General features: G+C 37.5%; 1 protein-coding gene across 2 annotated transcripts; it reads left to right on the top strand.

Moving 5' to 3' along the window:
• LOC128860410 (uncharacterized) lies at positions 1-26281 on the top strand. Of its 2 annotated transcripts, XM_054097935.1 has the most exons (9): positions 1-422; positions 12319-12424; positions 12616-12753; positions 12817-13004; positions 13323-13745; positions 16988-17220; positions 17290-17545; positions 23987-24121; positions 24191-26281. In XM_054097935.1, the coding sequence occupies exons 1-9, from the start codon at positions 346-348 to the stop codon at positions 24420-24422; spliced, it is 1788 nt and encodes a 595-aa protein (XP_053953910.1). In that variant the 5' UTR covers positions 1-345; the 3' UTR covers positions 24423-26281. The 2 variants fall into 2 exon arrangements, with proteins under 2 accessions (XP_053953910.1, XP_053953911.1); XM_054097936.1 differs by lacking the exon at positions 13323-13745 and having other exon boundaries at positions 2-422.
• The last annotated feature ends 601 nt before the right edge of the window (positions 26282-26882 follow it).

The raw sequence follows: 26882 nt of genomic DNA, 5'->3' as shown, positions 1-26882 counted from the left end.
AGTGTAGAAGTCAGTACGTGACCGCAACTCGAAGTGAGAAGTAGTGGAAAAGTGAGAAACGCATCGCAAATACAGCTCAATGTAAAATCAGTGTTTGTGTGTGTGTTTGCATGTGAGCGCTTTTGCAACCCCAAAAACGCGCATAAAACCACTTTTGGCTCCGCTTGGTATACACAGGCTAAAATACGGGCTGACTTGGAATTCGTTGGGCAGACAAAGCAGACTTTAATTTGCAAGAAATGTATTTTAAAGCAAGCAAACACACATAACGGGCCAGACAAGTGTAAATAGGAAGTGAATATAAGGAAAAATATTTTACAAATTCTGAAAAGTATCCGCACAAAAATGGCAGATGCTAGAGGACAATATCAGAAATTGCCACCCGGTTGGGATTGTAAATATGATCAAGCAACAGGAAACTGGTAAGTAATATTGTTCTGCGTAATATCGTTAACTAAAAGTAGGTATGTATGCGTTGATGTGCGTAGTTTTACGACGAAAGTAGGTATATTTCAAATTGGGCGTGCGAAATATCTGTATATGCATTTAAACGAAATTACACTAGCAGACTAGACGGCTTGTCAGCTTGTCGGCGACAGTTACGCCAAGAATTCCGCTGCACGCGTAAGTGGGGTTTCTGTGTGGAGACTTTCAAAATGGCTGCCACAGAAATATGGCGGTGTAATTGAAACTAGTGCAATTAAAATATTTGTTAGCATACTTTTGGGTGCGTGCTACAAGTAAGCACAGCGCTAAGAAAATGTAAATAGAAAACGTGCAATTGAGGGAATTTCTAGCCGTAAAAAATGGGTCGGCACTTGAGCTCACACTTATGCAGGCATCGCCTTTTATATGTATGTGAAGACGAGATGTATGTAAATATGTAATGAAAATTTATATAGTACACACAAAACATGCAGTTGGCTATGTGCACTGCTATTTAAAAGCGAAAACCGCAGTTATGCAAATAAAACATTTCAAGATTATGCAAATCCTTTGAAAAATGTGTAGAATTGTAGAAAAATGCAAAAGTCAAGCTTACTAATTAAGCAGGTATGTAGGTATGTAGGTGCATATCTCTGCATATCTTTATGAATGCTACTGATGGTGCTACCAATAATCCAATAGACACCCTGCAGGAATAGCCGCAATGCGCGAATGCAGTGAATTTAGAGCACCATGACTTTTCGCGTTCACTTGTTCGTTTTCTTTTGCATATAAGACCCAGAAAAATTTATGTATCTATGTCTCTCGGATTTGCGACAGAGAACGTTGGTTCGAATCTCGGTGAAAGACCAAAATGCAGGAAACGTTTTTTCTAATAGCGGTCGCCCCTTGGCAGGCAATGGCAAACCTCCGAGTGTATTTCTGCCGTGAAAAAGCTCCTCATAAAAATATCTGCCGTTCGGAATCGGCTTGAAACTGTAGGTCCCTCCATTTGTGGAACAACATCAAGACGCACACCACAAATAGGAGGAGGAGCTCGGCCAAACACCCAAAAAAGGTGTACGCGCCAATTATATATGTATATATATAATACGAGGGGTGCCTTTTATATGTCGGGATTAGAGAACAAAAACAAATTTTAATCATCGAAAATCACTTTATTGTTTTTCAAAATATTCTCCATGAAGATCTATACACTTTTGCATGCGTTTGAACCAATTGTCATTCATCATCATAGACGTGTTTCGAAGCCCCGCGATCGTATTTTTTGAGCATTTCCTTCGACCAATCGACACGAGCCTTTTTTTTAGCGATTGACAAATTGTGTGGGATCCAACGCGAACAAATTTTTTGACAGTCAAATGTTTATGCAATATTGAATGTATGTTGGTCCCACAAATGCCTAAGATTGTCTCGGAACAACAACTGATTTTGGACGACCTTCACGAAATTCGTCTTGGAGTGAACTACGACCACGATTGAATTAACCATACCATCGATAAACACTGGTCCTTGATGGAGCTTCATCGCCAAAAAATGAATTAAGTCCATCCAGCAATGTTGCTGAGTTAATCCATGTCGAAAGTTGTAAAAAATAATCGCACGAAAATGTTCACGATTTAATTCCATTTTTGGACCGAGATGAATCTTTTAAGTTACTGTAAACAACACAAATAGTGCTGATATTTCAAAACGTTCTGAGTACGTAAAAGCCAGAAAATGTCAAACTTTGCGATACAGCTGTCAGTTGCCAGATTGCAACACCAGGGTTGCCAATCCCGACATATAAAAGGCACCCCTCGTATATATATGCCTTAGAAAGTGTCCACTGCAACAGTTCGGAACTAATACTAAATTTGACGGATTAGTCGCTGTTCTGAGCCCTTTTCTATAATACCAAACTACTATTAAACTCATCGTATTATATCACCATTCTATTGCCATCGATATTTAACTGCAGTTAACTCTTAACCAGAGTAATTTTAAGAAGTTCTCTGATAGTTCTCCGAACTTCGAACTGAACTTTTTATCCGCAAATTAGAGTTAAAGGGTCGAGCTAGGGCAATGTTACCAAATAGGCAGGATTGGATCCAGGGGAAAATCTGCACCGAAGCTTGCATCTCTGTCTTCACATACGGTACCAAGATGATGAAATCGGGAGTCGAAGCAGAGGGTTCTCTAAATCAGCCAATATATCTACATCCTTTAAACTGCCGAATACTGCTAGTGTTTTTTAAGCAGAAGTCATTGCGCTTAGGAAACGCGGGACCGAGGGAGATATTAACATTTTCTCCGATAGTCAAGCCCGTGCAGAATGAAACTAGTAACCTCCTGTAAGGAGGAGCTCAAATCTCTTAGGTGTGCAGGTAGCATGTCTCTCATCCTTGTTCCAGGACATAGGAACATAGAGGGAAATGAAATTGCTGATGAGCTTCCCAGGAAGGGGACTGAATTCGCCTCAGAGACTTCCTACCCGGGCATCGGCATCCCCCTGACAGTTGTTAAAAGGGAACTGCACAAATTATTTCTCAGGAAAGCGCAGAAAAGATGGAGGTCCATTTCTTCCTGTGCTATTTCGGAAACGCTTTGATCCCAGTACAATATACGGAGGACTCAGAATGTCCTTTAGACTCCTCGCCATTCAATTCCCAAACTCGTAACTCTGTTTACCGGTTACTGAATGATCGGCACTCACGCGAAAAAGCTAGGGTTACCATTTAATCCTCATTGCAGAAGCTGTGGGGAGGAGACTGTTGAGCACTTTCTCTGTAAATGTCTGGGTTTGTCAGCTAGACAATTAAATTCACTGGGTGCTGCTTTCTTCGACAGCCTGGTGCAGTGCACCAACCTAAATCTCATCAATCTTCTGCATTACATCAACAGCTCTGCCTGGCTGGAGATATCTGCCTGTTGGAGGTCTCCTAATGGTTTCAAAACGGTGCTTTAGTGCTACTTGAAGAGTGCCAGACTGGCACTTCAACCATTTCACTTACCTACTTGGTAGTAGCTATAGGCTGTAAGAAATAATTGTTATTGTATTTGTTTGCATGACGGCCAAAGTCCGATTGAAATACGCGAACAAAAGTGAAAATGGATAGGCCATACAATCTGTAAACCTGCGACTGACATCAGCAGAACGTCCCTAGACTAGAATCCGTAGGGATCTCGTCGAAGGGGACGGCCGAAAGGAACTTGGAGACGAAGCCTCTATGACGAATTTACGACATCTGATGGCTCGCTCACTTAGCCGCAGGTAAAGTCAAAAGCTGCAAATCGAACCCAATAGAGTTTATTTGTATCGGAACTTTGCACCTCCAGTCGGGCGATAGCAAATAATAATTATAATTTGTGGAAGCGCTGCCCTGCAGGTACATTTCAACGAGCCTACACACAATGGCCATGCAATGTTTGCCTGGTAGTGTAATTCTATTTTCTGGAAACATCTCTCATTAACGTGCACGCATTCGTATACATATACAAGTACAGTGTTCCCCAGATATGACGGTGATGTAATAAATTTTAAACGTATTGGTTGATCAGTAGAAAGAGTCTGAATGCCTTACTCAGAGTCCACAGTAGAATTTACTTTACTTTACTTGCGGAAATCTCATTCAGATTATCATCATCGAAAGGCCAAATACCAGTTGCCATGTTTGTGAGTCGGAAGAAGTTGATGTTTTTTTTTCTTGACCTGCTAATCAGGTCCTGTGTTCTTGGTTTGCTTGAGTGTATCTATATTTGTCAAGCGATCTTCCAAATTCATCGCCTTGATTGGCGCGATAACCGCTTACGCGGTTTTGTCCAAGTTTAACAAAGCGCACCAGTCATTCGTTTCTAGTCCTAACCGGCGCCAGTTGCACATACCAAGGGAAGCCAAGTCCTTCTCCACCTGATCTTTTTAACACAGAGGAGCTCTTCCTCTTTCCCTGCTACCACCAACTGGTACCGCATCGAAAACTTTACGAGCCGGAGCTTTTGTATACATTGAGCCAACGAAGCCGTTGGAACTTTATTCGCGATATGTTTATGTAGTCGTAAAGCTCATACAGCTCATTGTTCCATCGCCTACGATACTCGCCGTCACCAACATGCAAAGGTCCAATACTATTCCGCAGCATCTTTCTCTCAAACCCTCCGTGGACGTCTCATCGAATATTGTCATCGTCTAAGCTTCTGCGCCATACTTTAGAACGGGCATGATGAGAGCCTTGTAGAGTGTTAATTTTATTCGTCGAGAGAGGACTTTACTACTTAGAACTTCCCCATTAGTATTACATTTTATTTACCCTAAGTAACTTTCTTCCAAAACCAGTTTTTAAATACTCCGAGTTCTTTGTTTCTTATAGCGATTTCGGTCAAAGCGAGTAGGATCTTTAAAATACCACTTCTTTGAAGATCTCGACAATCTAGGTACCGTCGCATTGGGTTAGCTAGATTACGCAAAACATCAGGATGGTTTAAAAATTAGTAACCGTGATTTGGGACTCTTTCCTGGGCGCTTCAATGGATTGTGACCAAATAACTCCAAAGTCTAATCGCCCGAGTTTTTCAAATTCAGCGCATATATTTTTATGTTTTAGGAGAAAAAATCTTCAAAGTTGAACAACATTAAAAATTTCGGAGAAATGCCAAGTTTTCAGATAACAATCACTGTTAAAAAAATATTAATAATTGATGGTTCGGGCTCACAATAGTCTTCGAACTTGGATCCTCCGAATGGCAGTCCCGCACAAATGCACTTTGGACGACTTGATGGAATTACTAAATAGGTATACTTATACTTATAAATACATAAAAGCTGGCAAAACCTCACAACATGTGAACTCAGCAGACAGACATGGCCGAACTGGAACAGCGGTCGACCGAAGATATTGCTAAGATTTAACAGAGAATCTACCTATAAGAAAAATGATAGGTGTATTAACTGGTCATTATTTAATAGGCAGCCACACTAGAAGGTTAGGACTCCCGTACTTCGATTTCTGTAGAAGCTGTCTTAATACAGAAGAAGAGGAAACAGTCAGACACCTTTTAGGTATGTGAGTGTGAAAGCCTAGCTATGAGAAGGCTGCGCGCTCTTGATACAGCATTTCTAACCGATGTAGCGGACATAGCCCATCTAAAACTAACGAAGTTCTGCTCGTTTATTAAAGCTACCGGAGTACCACGTAGAGTAAGGATAAGCTCCAGTGGTATCACAATGGACCTGCGAAAGGTCTAAGTGTGTCTCTATGACAACCACCCCGCCTACCTACCTATAAATATATATAAAAACCCAGCTTAGGAAGAATTGGTGGTCGTGGTACGGAACAGAAAGCGGGAAGTGGGTGAGTAGTGTACTCTTTTTAAGAGGTTATTTTTTTAAGTTTGATATCTTTTCGAGGAATTTACCAAATTTTTGTAACATTTAGTTGTTGTTGTTGTAGCAGTATACTTAACCCTGTCAGTGTAGCGTAGCTTACCGGTCGTCTTCGTCTAGCTCATCTAAAAGTAGGCCCAGGAAACTTGCTGTTTCCACAGGTTGGGTCCAGAAGAAGAGGGGTGTTAGATGAGTAGGTTTTAAAGGGCATGTGAAAAGGTGATTAGTGTCGTGCGGGTTTCTTTCACGTGTCAGACATATGTTTAGCATGTCGGGGTCAATTCTGGATAGGTGGGAGTTTAACTTGCTCCAGTATCCAAAACGTAATTGTGCCAGTGTTACGCGAGTCTCACGGGGAAGCTGGAGTTCTTCATCTGCTGTAGGTGCTGGTTGGACTCCGATTACGGCATTCGGTGGTTGGGAGCTTAAGAAGGTGGTGATGGTCTCCCGATTAATGTCGTTTATTATCTGTCTAAACACTGTTTAGTCCAGTAAATGCCTATTAGTTTTGTCCTGGATCTCGTCGGCGTAACTGAGGCGGTGTCTCCTGACGTGCCTGGGAGGCGGCTCTGGTTCAAACAAGTGTCTGCAAGGGAAAACCTGCGGTAGGACCCTAGCAGAAATTGTTTGCTGAACAGTTTGTTGTGCTCCTTCACAGGGAGCATCTGTGCCTCATTATATAGGTGTTGTAGCGGGGACATAAGGAGGCGTCACGTTGCTGTCCGAATAGCTCTGTCTAGTGCATCGTATCTTTGAACCTTTCATCGCCTACTCTTCGTCGACTACTCCTTAAAGAGTCTTGCTCTTGGGAGTTCGGCGCTGATGCCTTTTGCGGGTCTGGTAGCGCAATGTGTTGAGGTTAACTAACATTTAACAAATTTATTAAGCTTTGCGGCTCTAAGGATTCTTGAGAATAGTCTTGCTCATAAGCCTTGTGAGAGTTATGTGCTAGGCGAGTGAAATGGATGGGAAAAAGCGAAACTTGTTGCATACTTGCAGGCGATTAACGTTTAACCATTATATATATATATATATATATATATATATATATATATAATAATAATTAATTTTGAATTCCGCATCCTTATTTTTTTCTTAGGAAAAAGTCCGAGTACAAATTGTAAAAATTATATCAAATTGCACAAAAAGCTTCCGAAATTAGAAGCCAGAAAAAAAAGAAAAATAGACTCATTCGTTGAGCTTTAGGGAACACTGTATGTGCGAATGTATGTTTTAAAATTTATTTAATGAGATGAAATATACTTTCGCATGTATCACACGTGCACACATACGCATTCACATATGTGCTCATTTGTATATTCACATGACTTTAGCTTCAATCGACAACGGAAAAATGTCAAGTGACTTACTCCCTGTCATCGCTGCTCAGTCGCAATCCTTGAAATTTTTCCTGTAAACCTACAACTGACTACACTTCATAGATAAGTGGTACTTTATCGCGTGTCACAATTTAAATAATAAAAAATGTTAATGAATTCAAATGCATTCGCCGCAAGAAAAATGTGCCACAAAGGTCTTTAACTTCTGTCGTGCAAAAAATTACACCGAACGGGCTAAATTGCTGTTTAACTCAAGGGCTTTGACTTTTCGCCGGCATAAGTACATACATATGTTTGTCTGTATTTATTTATATTAGTATGAATATATAGTATGTATGTATGTGTAAATGCTAAGTGCGCATGTAGTGAAAGGCATTTAAATCTATGTGGCGCGAATGTGGTTTTTGGGCAGAGATGCTACAAAGCTTGCCAAACGATTTATTATGCACTACAATTATATATACATACATACATACATACATACATATATACATACATACATACATATATACATGCATACATACATATATACATGCATACATACATACTTAATGCATGCACATCTATTAAACCCTAAATTTATTTAGTTATTCTTAGTAAACCAAGAAACGCATGATTTCTTACACTTTCTGGCATTAGACGCCAATATGAAACCAAATTTTCTCTGTCATGCAATAAAACGAGTTCAATGAAGAACTTATTGAGTTTGGTTTTCTTTAGTTTATGGCCTTTCTTCTTCGCACTCAATTTCAGTTAGATTTCATTACTGACGCTTGCTGAACTTGTGAGAGTAAAAGTTATATAATTGGCGCGTACACCGTTTTTGGGTCTTTGACCGAGCTCCTCCTCCTATTTGTGGTGTGCGTCTTGATGTTATTCCACAAATGGAGGGACCTACAGTTTCAAGCCGACTCCGAACGGCAGACATTTTTATGAGGAGTTTTTTTATGGTAGAAATACACCCGGATGTTTACTATTGTCTGCCGAGGGGCGATCGCTATTAGAAAAAACTTTTTCTGCATTTTGGTCTTTCGCCGAGATTCGAACCTACGTTCTCTCTGTGAATTTCGAATGCTAGTCACGCAGTAAAGTCCTCTCTCGAGGAACAAAACTAACACTCTACAAGACTCTCATCATGCCCGTCCTAACGTATGGCGCAGAAGCATGGACGATGACAACATCCGATGAAGCGACGCTTGGAGTGTTCGAGAGAAAGATTCTGCGTAAGATTTTTGGACCTTTGCACGTTGGCAATGGCGAATATCGTAGACGATGGAACGATGAGCTGTATGAGCTTTACGACGACATAGACATAGCGCAGCGAATAAAGATCCAGCGGCTTCGTTGGCTGGGTCATGTCGTCCGAATGGATACAAACGCTCCGGCTTTGAAAGTATTCGATGCGGTACCAGCTGGTGGTAGCAGAGGAAGAGGAAGGCCTCCTCTGCGTTGGAAAGATCAGGTGGAGAAGTACTTGGCTTCACTTGGTGTGTCCAATTGGCGCCGGTTAGCACGAGAGAGAAACGACTGGCGCGCTTTGTTAATCTCGGCCAAAATCGCGTAAGCGGTTATCGCGCCAATTAAGAAGAAGAAGAAGTCACGCACCAATCCATTCGGCTACGGTGGCCGTAGAAATGATCTCAACAAATTGTACCGCCTCATCTGCGTTGGTATAACAGGAGCAATGAAAACATACCCAACTGACGCATTAGGTGTGGCACTTTTGCATACCATCGCTTCCCATCTTAATTGAAAAAAAGCATGTTGAGCTCCTGAAAGCAAAAAAGCAACTCCGACCTAAAAAGTGAAGATATGAAAGAACATCTAAAGCTCTTAGAAGACTTCCGACATACTCCTATTTTTTTTGGGATGGATGCATTATCTCCCACATCCATTCTCTTCAGGAACTTCCAAGTCTCATTAATGAACGTACGGCCTGGAAAAATATTTCTATCACCTTCAAACTCGTATCCCAGATATGGCACACGGATGGAAAGAAATTAAATGATGGTAAAACAAGGGCAGGAATCAATGAGCCTAAATTCAAAAAATTAATTCCAATGGATATCCACACAACAATCTTCCAGGCAGAAATACATGGTGAAGACCAAAATGAACAAGGCTGAGCTAAAATAGAAACGGGAGCTTCGTTCTGATAACTTCGATTGTATTTATTCAAAATAGTCCCCTCTGGCCTCGATACACTGTTTTGCGCGATCTAAAAGCTTTTCGAAAAAGTGTTTCAGGTCATTGATCGGAATCCGGAATCACCTTCAGGATGTCGGTACAAGCCTTTTGGATGGCCTCTACGGACGCAAAACGTTTTCCTTTCATAGCCAAATGCAATTTTCCGAATAGGTAGAAGTAACAGGGAGCCATATGAGGAGAATAGGGTGAGTGATTGATGGTTAAAATGCGATTTCTAGTCAAAAAATCAGTTACAAGAGTGGATCAATGCAATAAGCACGAGCTTCCTCCTTTGCGGTATTCAGGGCGAATTCGACGAAAGCGATGCAACAAACGCTTCAAAACGCCAAGATAGAAAATTGCATTGACGGTTTGGTCCGTTGGCACGAACCCCTTGTGGAAAATTTCCTTGGAATCGTAAAAACAAATGAGCATCGATTTGATTTTTGACTTCTCCCAACGCTATTTTTTTGGGTGGTGGCTCATCTGGGTACTTCCATTAGGCACTTTGACGCTTAGTTTCAGGTTCATGTTGGAAACACCACGTTTCATCACCAGTTACAGTGTTGTAAAGAAAGCTTCCGTCTTTTTTCGCCTCTTTAATGAGGTCTTTCGAATGTTGAATTCTGAGCAATTTTTGGTGCTCAGTTAACTTATGCGGAATGAAACGTGCACAGACCTGTTGAGTAAGCCCAAATGATCAGTTAAAATGCGATAAATCGATGTTTTGGAGATATTCAACTCCGATTCCATGAGTTTCAACGATGATTTCCGTTCATTTTTAATAAATTTACGAACGATTTCAATGGAGCTTTCGGTGATTACTGATTTTGGGCGGCCCGTATGTTCATTGTCATTTATGTCCTCACAACCGTCTTGAAACGTGTAAATCACTCATGAACTCTGGCACGAGATAGATCATCGCCATACACTTTTTTCATCTATTCAAATGTTTCGGTAATTTTCGGTTTTACCGATTTTAAAACAAAATTTGATTAGCTGGGAGCTTTTTGCTCTTTGTTCGAAACTCATTTTTGTACCGATGACACAAACATACTGACACTTTAGACGCAATAACATCGCTTTCGCTGAACCGAATGCCCCCAAGCAAGTCAGCGAGGGATGTAACTTCCAACGCACTAACTCATTAAAAAGATGGCGCCATCAAAAATGTTTTTATGACGCCAGTCTTGTTTATTTTGGACTTCACCTTGTATGTTAGTTAATGAAATAATTTTGAATTCAAATTCAGTAAAAAGCTATGGTAACTTGCATAATAAATAAAATAATGCTTTAGCATGTCAAAATATTTTCTTGACAAACTGTATATTCCTCAACTTCATTCTGCTCAATTTTTCTTAAAATGGAAAAAAAATCATAGCTTAACTTTCCTCCTATGAAATAAAGTAACTTGCAACTGTGAAGTGCTTTAACAATTTTTACTGAATATGCAAAATCCGTATCCAAAATCGTATACAAAATCCATAGTTTCACATTTATTCACTTGAGAACCGGCGACTTGGTCAGCGCACCATTGACTGCTCAGGTCTATTCTGCCAAATAACTTTCAATGTTCCCAATAGAGTACTTCGCTCTTGTAATCTATTCTGTGTTGAAGTTCTCAGATCTAATTACCTAAATTTCGCGCCTCTTACAAGAGGTCTTGCAGAGTTTAATCGGCTTTCTAGAAGTCTTTATCTTGATTTTGCAATGCCAAGGCAACTGTTCCCGTCACTTATTGAGTCTTACTTTTTTTTGTCTAATAAACTATTTAATTTTATTTCTTAAGTTTTTGCTGTATGCCGAATGGTAGTCACGCACAAATGCACTTTGGATGACTTCATGTATACTTCAGTATACTTAACCCTGTCAGTGTAGTGTAGCTTACCGGTCGTCTTCGTCTAGCTCATCTAAAAGTAGGCCCAGGAAACTTGCTGTTTCCACAGGTTGGGTCCAGAAGGAGAGGACAGATGAGTGGGTTTGATGGGGCATGTGAAAAGGTGGTTAGTGTCGTGCGGGGTGTCTTCACATGCTGGACATATGTTTGGTATGGGGGGTCAATTCTGGATAGGTCGAAGTTTCACCTGCTCCAGTATCCAGAACGTAACCTGTAAATTTAGTCAATAAAGTTGTTACTGACCGCCTTAATCGAATGGGTTGGTGCATGAATACCATTCGGGAGTGCGTAGGTTCGAATGTCCGCGCATGAAACAGCAAATAATAGAAAAAGTTGTTTCTTATAGCAGTCGACCATCGGTAGGCAATAGCAAACGACCGAGTGTATTTCTGCCATGAAAAAGCTGCTCATAAAACCATTTACCGCTCGGGGTCGGCTTAAAATTGTAGGTCCCTTCATTTGTGGAACAACAAGAAGATGCACACCATAAATAGGTTATTTTTATTTTACGTAGCTATCTTTGACTGGAATAAAGAAAGAAAATAAAGAACGAAATTCGAGCGCCGAACTTAAAATAAACCACTCCATTTTCCTTTGAAAAGTTTTTTTAACACCAAATTGTTTTTGTAACTTACGTTTGGCAACTCTGCCTGTTGAGCTTACACACACACACAGGCATGTATATACGTAGTTTTCAAAGTTTGTACGTTTGTACACAAATACAGATGCGTCCGCAACTTTGCTTTCATAAACACATACAAGCACACAAAACAATTTTCCAAGGCAACGCAATGTCCTTGTCCTTTTACGTGAATCTCTTCCGCTATATGAATGTATGTACGTGCGGATGAGTATAGAAAGCCTTCAACTTTTGATGTGCGTAGAGTCGATATCAAGGAGAGGAATATGCCAGTTCTAGGCCAGTTGTAGGCCAGTTCTAGGCCACTTCCATTGCCGAATGCATGCAGCCGTATAATATAATACATACACACACAGTGATTTAATTGCCCATAATAGTTGTTGTTATGCACAAGAAGTAGAGGCATTTTTATTTGTACTTAATTGTTGTTAATTTTCTATCTCCGCAGTTACTACGTAAATTATTTTACCAAGGCAATGCAGTTGGAGGATCCGCGTGCGCGTTACAAACAGTTGCAGAATGAGCGCTGCTCCACCGAATCCATAGCAATGCAGGTAAATTATGTGATGTTATGTGCATGCGTATGCAAATATGTGTGCAAGTGCATATACATACGAGTGCATATCCTTATGAGTGGGCACTTTTATAACGAGTTTGCTTCTCTCCTATTCATTTGCTTGATTTTGCATTTCGCCTTTTCGCCGCCTCCTGTTCACCCTGTGTATGCGCGCATTTGTTTGTACAGCCAGTGCATGGCTCACCCTATCATGTGTATCCAAGCAACAATTTGCCAGCAATGCGTGCTTTTCAGGCCGGCCCTGGCACCAACACAAGTTTGCATAATATGTCCTCCAGTCCTTTGCTGTCTTCGCGTGGAAATTTGGTGAGTGCCACTTATCGTTTACTACTCTTGCGCGTATTTATGGACATTTTTTTCACATTACAGGAGATATCACCGCTGCCATTGCCGCGCTCATTATTGACGCAGACGCCGCGCTTAAGTAATATGTCACGTCGTTCAACCATACAGGAGACTTCCTTTACAAATCCCATTGACACGGATGCGGTTGTAAATAAAATACAAAACATGTTTCCCACCGCTAGCGAGGATCATATACGGCTGTTACTTAAAAAGTAAGTGCCCCGATTCGACTTGAAAGTGCACTCAAAACTTTTGAAAATGTCTTCCATTGTACTAATCACAAGAAATCTTTCGCTTTTACACGCTTACCGTCCCGTTTGCAAATCAAATGTGTTATTAACCAAACCAACAAATACTTTTAACATTTAACTACTCAAACACACAATACACACATACACACATACATTCATCCTTACATATTTATTCATTAAAAATCTAACACCGCCAACTAACCTCCATTTGTGTTGTTGTAACACTTACAAATACACTTACACACTTTCATATACTACACTCGACCATGTGACGCACAGGTATTACAATCGCGAGGCAGTCGTCATAAGCGCTTTGCAAGTGGAGAAGCATCCGGTCACCATGCCTGGCCCCTATGTAACACCGCCGGCCCAACGCCATCTATACCATAGCAATTCAGCTTTTCATATGACACCACCAGCGCGCCGCCTGGATAAGGGCATGTCTTCACGAAATGTTGCACATTTTGGCGGTGTAAATGGTAGTGTCACTGCTGCTAGTTGCACCACGCGCACAGGTACTCCCACTCCGGGCGGACGTTTTGGTAGTGTCACGAGCGTACATGGTGGCGTTGGTGGCGGTGGAGGGGGAGGTTATATGGCTGCAGCTGCTGCAGCGGCTATGCCGTTCCATCAGGGTTCACCGCGATTCGAACAGTGGCGTAGTTCACCAAAACCGCATTCGTCACCGAAAATGAAATTGAGGTCCGGCAATGAATTTATTTATATACTATGCTTGTACATATGTGCTATATACTTATACATACATACATATGTATAACACAAGGTTTTGCTTTTGAATGTGTTTTTGGGTTTTGTGCTTAACGTTTTTTTGTTGTGCTTATTCATTGGTTTTTATTTTGTTCAATACCTGTAGTAATAGCGGCCAATGCTTACCTTAAAGGTCTTTCAAAATACGCGCCTAGATGTTATTTTGAAATAAAATATGTAAAAATTTAGATTCTTTCAGGTTTCACTATTTTTATTCAAAACACGTCTTTGAACAATTTTATGTAAAAAATCACATCATTTAAATGCCCACTATGAGTACATCTGCCGATTAAATCCGCCAAACAGTCGAACAACCGATTCATGAATGCCCGATTGCTGCTGAGAACGTCGAGATATCGATGTTGAGCGTTGTTCAGCTACACTTCGCGCTACAGGCAGGAATATTCTCAACAGAACGTCCAGTTATTGGTCTGCCAGTCCTTTTTCTATGCTGACTCATTCGAAGGATTATCTTCACCCAAAAAATCACGAATTTTGCGATATGTTGCTTTTAAGGGGTTATATACAGTTAGAAGGCCGAATTTTCCAGAATTTTTTCTGAGAAAACTTTTAAATTTATTGATCTAAAAGCTTGTACACATATTATTTTATCTTTTAACTGTATTTTTGAGACTTAGTTTTAGTAAAAATATTTATTTGCAAAGGAGCTACAGCTGATCTCCGGGAGTTCCTCTCAAAAGAGAAGTTTTGCGGTGACCACTAAATCTCTAAACTGGTTCCTCTGAAATGAAAAAAACCAAATAGATTTCGTTAAAGTAATGTTAAATCTAGCAATTAATCGAAGGAATAAGCAAAATATATTTTGTTGACAAAATGGCGGTTTCTCAAAAACAAAAAGGATTTTTGACCAAAATTGTTTAATAATAAAAATTATGTTTTAATAAATTGTTTATAAAAAAATTGGATCGGTGCGAAAAAATCTTCGAATACTAAAAATATATATTGAAGAAGCTCTTGTTAAAATTTGAGACTAATCGGTTTAGCCGTTTTCGAGTAATGTTGGTCACCGACTTTGAAAACACCATTTTGAGAAAAACGCGTTTAAAGCTCCGACCTTGTACAGGGTGGGCCAAATAAGACCTACTAATGTTAAACACAAATAACTTTTGCAATAATCATTTATTTTGGTTAATAGTTTTTATACATTGAATATATTTTATGGAAATTGTGTATAAAATATTACATCAGACAAATGTCCACCATTTTTCTCGATCAAAGATTGGCTCTTTTTAACGCGTTTTCCATTACAGCACATAGTGTTGCTGCCTGAAGGCTCAGTATCTCGTTTCGAATATTTTGCTTCAGCTGTCTAATAGTCTCTGGTTTATTAAGATGCACTTTGTCTTTTAAATATCGCCATAAAATGAATTCGGGCGCAGTCAAATCTGGCGAACGAGGTGGCCAAGGGAAATCTGAATTTTGGAAATCAGACGTTCGCCAAGAATTTCACGCAGCAGGTCCATAGTTTGCCTAGCAGTATGCGCAGTTGCCCCATCTTATTGAAACCACCAATTAGGATACTGCTCCGTATGTTCTCAATGTTCTGTAAGAAGCTCCTGAAATCGATTCCGGCGTTTCGTCCTCATTTTCGAAGAAATATGGACCGATAACTCTAGTGGCCATAACACACCGCACCAAACAGTACATTTAGATGGGTGCAACTGATGTTGGTGTGTTGTCCTTGGATTTTCAGAGCCCCACAATCTACAGTTTTGTTTGTTGACATAACCATTTAAACGGAAATGCGCTTCATCCGACATCAAAACATTTAATTTTAAAACAATTTAAAAAATCAATTTGTGTGGCTAATTGTGTAAGAATAGAAAAACTCGATAATTTTAACGCATTGCGTTGTACTGTAGGGATCCATAATAAATTTCCAACAATTCAATTATAACCTACAAAAAGAGAAAAATAAATATGTCAAAAACTAAAAAAGTTATTTGTGCTTAACATTAGTAGGTCTTATTTGGCCCACCCTGTATTTTCAAGCGCTCTGAAATGCCTTTTCCAATTTGCGTGTAACTTCGAAAATATTCACCAGGAACCATCTTAAATTTTCTGTGTGTATTCTTAAATATATGTAGATTAAGAAAATAAAATAAAAAATTCGATTGTTTAAAAATTCTAGCTGTATATAACCCCTTAAAGATCCACAATTTTTTAATAAGTTTCAATAATTTTAACGTGTTTTAACGTTCTACATCTGTCTACTTGACAATTAATGAAAGATGACATTAAAAAAGTTACCCTCTAGGAATTATTCACTACCGACATCTAGACGTCTTGAAAGACCACTATGACCAAAAAAAATAAACCCCTATATTTTTTTATTTTATATTCTTTTTTTATTTACCCGTATCGCCAGCGCTTTGAATATATTCCTTGAATTTGCATAGGATAAAATGCACGATTCCGTAAATTTGGTAGAAATTTAAGCAATTTGATATTATTTAATTATTATTAATTTGATATTATTAAAATGTACCGAATTTTCTCTTTGTTGACGTGCATTGTTAACACCCTGTAACTCGCAACTGAATGGAACAAACAAAAAAAAAGAAAGAAAATAATTTTTTTAGTGTGAAATGTCACCCTGACAACGAGCATAAACTTTAATTTGTTTGATTGATACTTTACGAGATATCGATCACTACAGCCATCTACCGATAAAATAATAGGTTTCTTTTTCCCCAAAGGGGGTTCATACACTTTTTATATATTCGATAAAATATATGATTAATTAACGATTCTTTTGATTTAAAATAAAAAAATGCCCAAATAAAAATTAGGCCAACTTAGCTTGATATGTAGCGAAAAGGTTATATTTTGACGATATGATTTTTACCCTAAACAATTTTAGTTCATATTATTTTCTGTTTCATTTAGAGCACATTTATACATAAGCAATTAAATTTAGTATTTAATTAATAATTTTAGCATAACATGTCTTTGGCGCCCTAACTTCATAAAATATTATTTTAGTTTTAGCACAGTAATTTTTTCAATTAATACTTTCTTTTTTTCTTCAATTGATTAGTAGTATTGTTTATCGAAACTTCCTAGATGTTACAAAAAAAAATCCTTCAAATTTTTGCATACATTTCTGCTAACTCAGCCCATATCAAAATAGTTTACTCCCTCCCATTCCACAGATACATGAAAACCATTTTCCCCAAAGCCGATGAAATGGTACTGCTAGACATACTAGCCAGCTCCGATAACAATGTACAAACCGCATCTGAGAAACTTATTTCTATGGGTTATACCAAACGTGATTTTATACCACCAAAAACCACACATCGCTTCGATGCGGCTAAGAAACCCGGCAATGAGACAATCATACCGTTACGCCCGAAGGAGTACACGACCGAGGAAAAGGCAACTAGTGAGTATTTAAGCTGTTTACACACAAACTCGAAATTATTTAATTAAAAACAATAACATTTGATTGCAGTACACGCCCAGCTGAAGGAGAAATATCCACAGATCGCTGAACGCATAATCCTCATGGCATTAGAGTCGGTCAACTATGCTGAAGATCGTGCCGTGCAAATTCTCCATATTGTGCAGGAAGAGGATGAGTTGCAGGCCAAGAAACATTCTGCTGAGGCCGCTGCGTTTACTACTGCTGACGCAGCAGGAGAACCTGAGCTGGTTTTAGGCACGAGTGAGATGCGTGCATTGGTTGATGACGGCGTAGCTGAGGATGGGTGAGTTTGATTTGCATTGTGTGCATTGGTGAGTGTTAATGTGAAGGCAACATTTGGTTTAAAGCCTTTATTTTTTCTTAATTTGTTAATATATTCGGAGTGCGCAAAAGTGTTTCACCCATTGCCTCCTCTCATCTTTCACAATCAATTTCCTGATGTGTCTGTTTTCTTTTCTTGATGAAATTTAAAATTGGATTTCTTGTAATAATGTGAAAATTTATACAAAAAAAAAAAATCCGATTGAAAACTGTTTATTAAAAATGTACAAATTTTGAATATGCGCCAGATTAGTGCTTATTTCTTAATTTTTAGCTATTGAAATTCGCAAATAAAAAGTATAGGTAATATTTTCTTATGCCAAGATTTACGTACATTATAGATTTTGGAAAGTGAAAAAGTTTTAAAAAAGTTTGAAAAAAATGCTTTTTAGGAAAAAAAACTCTTTTTTTAATTTACAAAAAATATAATAAAAATATAATATAAATAAGTACAATTAAGCCTGGACAAGTCAACGGCAATAGCAAAACCAAAACTAAAATTATTTCCCTATCGGGTTAGCAAAAAAAAATTATTCTTTTGATGTTTTTTCTTAATTTAGTATAAATATAATACGTTGGTCTACAGCAATAACAAAACAAAAAAAAATCGTTGTCCATCGTTTTAACAAAAAACAGAATTATTCTTCTGAAAAAAAAAAAAAATATTCTTTTGATTTTTTTTTTCTTAATTTAGTATAACAAAACAAAAAAATTTTTTGTTTATCGGTTTAGCGAAAAAAAAAAATATTTTTTTTGATTTTAATGAAAAAATTTTTTTATTTTTTTTTTACTTTTCTTTATTTAGTATAAATATAATATAAATAAGTATAATTAAGCGTGGACAAGTCAACAGCAATAGCAAAACAAAAAAATTATTTGTTTGTCGGTTTAGCGAAAAAAAATTATTTTTTTGATTTTTTTGAAAAAAAAAATTTTTTCTTTGATTTTATTTTTCTTAATTTAGTATAAATATAATAAAAATAAGTACAACTAAGAGTTGACAAGTCAACCGCAATAATAAAACAAAAAAAATTATTTGTTTGTCGGTTTAGCGAAAAAAAATAGTTTTTTTGATTCAAAAACAAAAAAATTTTTTTTTTGATTTGATTTTTTTGATTTGTTTTAAATTTAGTATAAATATAATATAAATAAGTGCAATTAAGCGTGGACGAGTCAACAGCAATAGCAAAACAAAAAAAAATTATTTATTTGTCGGTGTAGCGAAAAAAAATATTTTTTTTGATCTTTTGAAAAAAAAAAATTAATATTATTTCTCTTAATTTAGTATAAATATAATACGTTGACCAGCCAACAGCAATAACAAAACCAAAAAAAATTCGTTGTCTATCGTTTTAACAAAAAAAAAAATATTCTTCTGAAAAAAAAGAAAAAAATATTCTTTTGATTTTTTTTCTTAGTTTAGTATAAATATAATAAAAATAAGTGCAATTAAGAGTTGACAAATCAACCGCAATAATAAAACAAAAAAAAATTATTTGTTTATCGGTTTAGCGAAAAAAAAAAATATTTTTAATTTTTTTGAAAAAAATTTTTCTTGATTTTTTTTCTTAACTTAGTATAAATATAATAAAAATAAGTGCAATTAGGAGTTGACACGTCAACCGCAATAATAAAACAAAAAAAAATTATTTGTTTGTCGGTTTAGCGAAAAAAAAATATTTTTTTTGATTTTTTTGAAAAAAAATTTTTTTTATATTTTTCTTTCTTAACTTAGTATAAATATAATATAATTAAGTTCAATTCAGCGTGGACGAGCCAACAGCAATAGCAAAACAAAAAAAAATATATTTCTTTGTCGGTTTACGAAAAAAAATAAATTTTTTTTTATAAAAAAAAACAATTTTTTTTATTTCACTTTTTTAATTTAGTAATAAATATAATGTAAATAAGTACAATTAAGCGTTGACAAGTCAATAAGAACAAAAAATAATTAATCTTTCGTTACGCTCGCACAATGTGAGTACCAAAGAGTGATCTTCCAACTCTTTGTTGCGTGACTAATCGCTGTTACTGGAAATTAAAAAGATTTCTAGGCTTACATTAATTAGCATCAAACGGCAAAAAATTTATTCACTTTCCAATATTTTTAGTTTTAAAAATTATATCTTATTTTATTTGACCTGCGTCTTCACTTTTTCGCTTCCAAGTATTGTTTTTTTTTTTTTTTTGTTATATTTTTTTTGTGTTACTTCAATTAATATCTACCTTATTTGCGCTAATAACCCCGCAATTGTTCTTCCTATCTCAAAAATTCTAAACTTCATAAGCAGCATCATCACTGTTGTCCTCAAAACACCATTAAACAACTACAACGAGGACATCAAAAATCGTCATAGTGCTTGCGCAAAAGATATCCCACAAACAGCCATATCATCAACAACATCACCATTAACTTCATCATCAACAACGTCATCGCCATCGTCATCGTCATCATCACCACCATCAACATCAGTACCGCAAACTTCACTTACATCCAGTACCTTGAAATCCTCTACAAAAATCAATTCAGCCCGAAACATGCGCAAAAAAATTGCGTTTCCTTCCATAAATCTCACCACGCCCACTGCGGCCTCCACTCAGGTTATACTTTCCAATTCACCCATTTGCAATGAACGCAGCGCGCAAGAACAGGCCCCGGCAAGCGATACTGTTGATGCAGACACAGCTTCCAAATCGGCTCCTTCCATGTCACCGTCCAAAGCACTCAAAGAGCTTCACATATCACACGATTTCTCATCAGCATCGTCATCTGTGCCATCATCGTTGACGCCAAGCTCTGGAAAATATCAAGCAATAACCACAAAGAGTATTCTGTCACGTAGCAATCGGTATGCCACTGACATCCAAGGATATCTGCATGGCAAACCATGTTGCACCGCAACCTCAACCTCAACCACAGCCACAGCCTCCGCCTTCACCTCGAAAACTTCAGCTTCTATTTTGGAAAACTTGAAATTGACGCGCTTACGCGAAAAACACGACTCACTAAAGTACGCTGAGCTTAAGTGTGAAGTGCTTGCAGAGAAGATTGCATTTTTTTAAATAATTTTTTTTGCACCTAACTTTTTAATATTAATTTTTTTGTTTGTGTGTAATCCCGATTTTGATATGGTATGACTTTTACATGTCTGTCCTTTGGTTATGTACAGAAATATTGAATTTTGCATTTTTAGTGCATAGTCGTTTGTGTGAAATCTTGATTGAGTTTTAAGTTGCTTAATTTTTTTATTATCATATATATATATATATATATATATATATATATTAGTGTCTTACTGTAGATTGAATTATAAGGATTTATTGAAATATTCGTATGAGGTAAAAATATTTGTTTAATTTCAATTCATTACTTATTTTTGAGTTACAATTAGGTAGGTGCAGTATTTGAGCTTGAAAAGTGTTTTTAAAAATTTGGTACATCTACTTCTTTCCTACACCTTTCCTACAATTGAAAAACACACAAAATTAAAGTACTTTTTATGCTCAATCGACATCTGTATGTTTGTATGTATGTAAGTATTTATAACGATATCCATTCAGTTATGGATATTTCCAGATTCTTTAATATATATTATTATATAGGGCATAGGAATAAGTTTCCGCCCTTTCTCAGCCAAAGTTACGAATTATTTTAACAATTAACTAAAAAATGATATTATGTGAAGTATGTGCCATTGGAAGCTACAACTTTCCTCCATCTTTCAGACAGCATACGAAAAATTCGACTTCTTTTGACTTGATCCATTCATTGAGCCAGTTTGCGATGCTCTCGTAAGAAGTGAACCGCTCTCCAATAAGGGCTGACTGCCTTGATCGGAACAGATGGTAATCCGAAGCTGTAATGTCAGGGGAATACGGCGGCTTGGGCAAGATTTCCCCATTCAGTCCCTCTAAATATTTCTGTACCGATTTAGCAACCTATGGCCTGGCGTTGTCATACAGCAAAATCAGTTTGCCATGTCTACCGTCCCATTCTGCCTTTTGGCCGCTTTTTTTCAGAGCTCGTTTCAAACGCATTAACTGCAGTCGGTAACAATCGCCAGTGATGGTATCAAATGGTTTAAGGAGTTCATAATAGATGGCACCCTTCTGACCCCACCAGATGCACAACCTAACCTTTAAAGCATGCATTTTTTTTTCGCTGTCTATGGGCCTGGTTCACATGGTAGGCTCCAACACTTTCGACGCTTAGGGTTTTTATAATAGATTCATTTTTCATCGCCAGTGACGATGCAATGCAGAAAACCTTTTCTTTTCTGCCGTTCAAGAAGCATCTCACACGTCACCAAACGTCTCCCGATATCCCAGTGGAACCCAGTTACCTACTTTCTGAATCATTCCCAGCGCATGCAAACGTTTACCGACAGTTGATCTGTCGGGGTTCGACATGAGTCTTCATCCAATAATTGTTGTAGTTGAGTATCTTCGAATGTTGCACCCATCGCCTCTGCATTGCGTGCGTTGATGTCAGTCAGAAACACCAAGAGCGGTCAGGTCGTCATGGACTTGGTCTTTCCAACGTAGTTGAGAACCTCTTTTTTTTGCGAGTTGCACCAGCGCATTTCGAAAAGAGCACCTTCTTTGCTGAAGCGTTATTGGCCATTCGCTCAACGTGACCTAGTCAGCGCAGCCGCTGAATTTTGATGCGTTTCACTACGTCGATGTCGGCGTACAGCTCGTGGTTCCATCTTATTTGACATGCATCATTCAAGCAAATCGAATCATAGATCTTACGAAGAGATTTTCTCTCGAAACCTCCTAATAACCGTCCATGTTTGTCAATGTCCAGAACTTAGCACCATACAGTAAGACCAGGAGGATGAGTGACTAATAGAGCTTTTTTTCGTACATTGAGAGAGACCTCTGCTTTTCAATGCTGGATCCTAGATAGACAATGTCCTTGACTACGCTGAACTCGTAATGAACTCAATCGCAACGTGCTGTCCAATACCCGCAAACTTTTTGGTTGTTGACACAAGGTACTTTGTCTCGCCCTCGTTTAAAGCCAACAAAGTGGATATCATCAGCGTAAGCGAGCAGCATAAGACTTTTATAGAAAATAGTGCCGGAGATGTCGATATTGGCGACGCGCGAATAATTTTTTCCATTATGAAATTGAAAAAGTCGCATGATAAGAGATAACCCCGCTTCGTTTCAAATGGCGCAGAAAGTTCTTTGCCAATTCTCACTGCGATGGTGGTCCTTCAAAGCCGGATTCAGCCAAATTAAGACATGGCGACATTCAAACGATCCCTAATCGTGCTGTCGCAGGCAGCTTTATAATCGATGAAAAGGCTCTTTTCCAGGATTTGGCGTAATGTGAAAATCTGGTCGATGGTAAATTTACCAGGCCTGAAACCACACTTATAAGGTCCAATCAGTTTGTTGACGTGAGGCTTAAGCCTTTTCCAACATACACTTGATAGGACCTTATATGCGTTACTGAGAAGACTTTTCGCATGGTAATTGGCGCAGTTTGTGGCCTCATCTTTCTTGTGGGTTGAATTGAGCACGTAGGGAGATGCCAGCCGCTGGGCAAGCTTTCATCCAATGCTTTATGTACGAGTACTTGCATACTTTTCGTTAGCTCATCACCTCCGGCCTTGAACAGCTCTGCCGGCAGGCCAACTACAACCGCAGCTTTGTTGTTCTCAAGCCGGGCAATAGGTCTTAAGACCGACCTCGTCATGGTCAGGCGGTAGAACGTCGACACTGTCATCAAATGAAACTGCACTACTCGGGTCAATTTCGCCATTCGTGGAGGTGTTCACGTCATCACCATTTAGTAGCTTTGAAAAGCTTTCGTAGATTTAAAGAATTTGTTGCTCCAAGTTGGAATGCGGATTGAAGAAGCTTTTACAAATTTAATAGTGCTTACATTTGAAAAAGAGGCATGGAAATTTTAATTATATTTATACATTTCAGTTTCTTTAAACCACACTTGTATAAACATACATACATACATACGCGATTATTAATTAGTACGAAGTTTGCTCAGAAAGTATTTGTAGTTTTTAAATCACTTTCGTAATTCCAAATTAAATATTCTATAACTTTCTTTGTTGCATAACTTTTATAGACTTATAGAATTTACTTGCATGCTTTCATTCTTTCTTTCTTCCTGAATCCACTCATCTACTCGTTAATCATTGACTCGTATTTGTCTATATGTGTTGCATCTGTATGTGTTTATTCACACGCGTATCGAGCAGATTTTGTAATTCACTTCCGCGTGAATTTCAGTTCAATTGTCTGAAAATTTCCACGAAACTCACTCGGAAGGGAATTGCAGATCAACTTTTAAGTTTTTTTTCTATTCATCGGCAACTACTTTATAATATAAAAAATTATTGTTTACTCTCTAATTTTCATACAAAAATAGAGCTTTGCAACAAGCTTCCGCCGATGATGGGGCCAATTTCAAGCAGCGTCAGGAGTTTAAGTCGATTATAGGACGTATTGCCACAACCGGACATTGCGCAGATTTGGCCAAAGGCGCGGATGAGAGTTTATTGCTGTGAGTTACGCACTAAATTTGCCTTTTTTTTTAATTTTCAAATTGTTCACTTCTTTTTCACACAATCAGCGCTGACTATGTGACTTGGAATGGTGCTAATCCAGACATGCCGCAGGGCAACAATCAAAGGCAGTTGGTGCATGGTCCAGATGTCGGCAAGTTGAATGAGTGCAAGTATAAGGCGGTTGGACGTAATACGGAGCTTTGCAAAGGTGCACAAAAGGGTTTGGCTAAAGGCAGCATCTACGCACAACTCGCTGCAACTGGCAATACGAATACAGCGAACATTAAATGCAATTAGAAGGGCATGAGAAAGCCACGCACTCGAATAGCGAAGCAAGGATAAGGATATTTATTATATGTATGTCTCTGATAACACCCTACAAGACAGTGCTAAGCACTTTCGACAAAAATTCCAACACATTTACAAGTATTTTATTAGTCTCTAATGCATGCGCATTATCAGAATTGCCATTCTGCTACACATTTACATTTATACAATATTTTTTAATGGGGAAATCAAATATTTCATTTGATATTCCTTTCCCCTTGTCGGCGTGAATTCTATCTCTTTTACCAATAGCAATTTCATATAAGTGAAAAAAAGAGGTTGTCTGTAAAGTCGGTTTACTGACGATAGTTTAACGTGACAACGTCATAAGAAAATACTGATGGAATGGTTGCATTTTTCAAAAGAAAATTTTAATTTTATTCAAGACACATTACACACGAAACCCCCCTTTCATTTCCTACTTTTCCTATCATCGTCCTATTCTCAACAGAGAAATGGTTCATTACCATGCGCACAGGAAGAAGGCATATGCAAATACAAATATGTGAATTTATATACATACGCGCGTATACATACATATACATACATATATATGCTCACTCAAGTAGGAGAGCGCCAGATGTCGAACGTTGCCGAATGCGGGGGCCGATTGTGCTCTTTGTCGTTCATTCCACGCTTTCGCTTGCAGTTCAAGCAAGGTAACGGCGATTGAGCAAGATAACGACACATTTTTTCGTGCGTGCAGCCGGCTAAATCGAATTATAAGACGTTATCACGTCAAAAAATATCGACTGTACTTTAAATGGCAAGGCAACTCATTTGTATGCTTATAATATGGCTGCTCTGAAAAAAGTACTAGTGTGAAATTTGGCTATGCTTGTTGTATGGTCGCCATAGCCGAATGCTTGGCTAACAATTGAAAATGCGTGAGTTCGAAACACCGAATTGAAATGTAAGAGTTTTCTAATGAATACAAAAAAATATTGATTTTATATATTTCTAAATAAAACATTTTATGATAACGAAAATGAAGAGTTTTTGTCATCAGTGCTGATTACTTTTTGATAACGAAAATAAGAAGTTTGATTATTCGTGCTGAGAAGCTTGTGATGACAACAATGAGGAGTTTAGTTGTCAACAGTTATTACGTTGTAAGAATAAAAATGATTAGTTGTCTTGCCTTTTAGAGCATAGTAGATATATTTCTCACTTATAAGAAATTGCTATTGGTAAATGAGAGGTAGAGGGGAACTTTCCCATGGCTAGAACGAAAATGTGTAGTTTAATGAGGACAGTGATGATTATATGTAATATGAGTGCTTATATGATAGTCAGCTGTCTTGTAGGACACTTACTTGTTTACTTCTACTGTTTAATTGTGGTTGTGTGCCAAATGTAGTTAAAACATTGTACGAATATTTACATGCGCACGGCGTAAATATACCTACATGCGTGCATATGTATAATTTTTATTATTTTGAAATGTGTTGTATGTATTGTAACTTATTAAGTGTGAGTTGCGCTTTTCGTCCACAAAGTAGTAGTTATACCCTCTTTTATTAATTCTAAATATATTGTGTGTAGTAATACAAATAGTTTTAAACCAAAATTAAACATCCAACAGTCTCTCTAAGCACCAATAAACACAAAAATGATGACACGTCAAATGTAATTTTTAACTAAACATTCAAAGCATAGAAATAACGCGTAAACGCATTAAAATTATTAAAAAAAACGTTTGTGAAATATTTTGAAAGATGTTGTAATTGAAATTTGTAGCTCTTTAGCACTTACGATGTACACATTAAGAGAATCCAAATGGTGTATATTTTTTCGAATAAAATGGTATTTTTAATAAGGACCTGGAATGCATTGATGTGTTACTTTATCCATTTGTTTTATTATATGGACAAACGTTTTGAAATTGTATTTCTACCCAGCAGCTGGTCCCATGTCATTTCCACAACAGTCCAGGGTATATGTTCCCTGAACGATCGAGATGTATAAGGTCAAATTATTAGATTTTGTCGGTCATGTATCCAAAAGCACTTGCAAAGTAGGGGAAAGTGATAGGGCAAAATGACATTCCATTTTGAGGGGAAGCTGCAAGTTTTTATTGTACAAATTTTTACTTGTAAGAATTTGCAAGTGAGAAAAACAGCTGATCGCATGGTAAAAATAAACACGAATTAAAATTTCCGAATTGCAATTGCTAATGGAATATTTTTTATCTGACAACGTTGATGAAATGGAATCAATTATTGTGGACAAAATGAAATCATATGATTCGGAAGCTCGTTATTTTGTATTTTATTTCCTTTATTTTTTTTTTATTTAATGCGAGGCAGCTCAAGTAATGTTTATGATTTTTCTTACCAACAATTTAATCAGCTGCTTTTAAAACTTGCGAATTGTTACTGGTTTTGCGAGCATGTACTTTTTTTGATATTTTTCTCTATGAAAGAGAAA

Source organism: Anastrepha ludens, chromosome 4 (genome assembly GCF_028408465.1).
Source record: "Anastrepha ludens isolate Willacy chromosome 4, idAnaLude1.1, whole genome shotgun sequence".
In the NCBI taxonomy this organism is placed as follows: Eukaryota; Metazoa; Arthropoda; class Insecta; order Diptera; family Tephritidae; genus Anastrepha; species Anastrepha ludens.
This window is presented reverse-complemented; position numbering and strand designations above follow the sequence as displayed.

Bases quoted from the DNA above. Each gene is read 5' to 3' on its own strand.
- LOC128860410 (XM_054097935.1), top strand. From the start codon at position 346: ATGGCAGATGCTAGAGGACAATATCAGAAATTGCCACCCGGTTGGGAT. The intron at 423-12,318 runs GTAAGTAATATT...CTATCTCCGCAG, and splicing joins GATCAAGCAACAGGAAACTG to TTACTACGTAAATTATTTTA. The intron at 24,122-24,190 runs GTGAGTTACGCA...TCACACAATCAG, and splicing joins GCGGATGAGAGTTTATTGCT to CGCTGACTATGTGACTTGGA.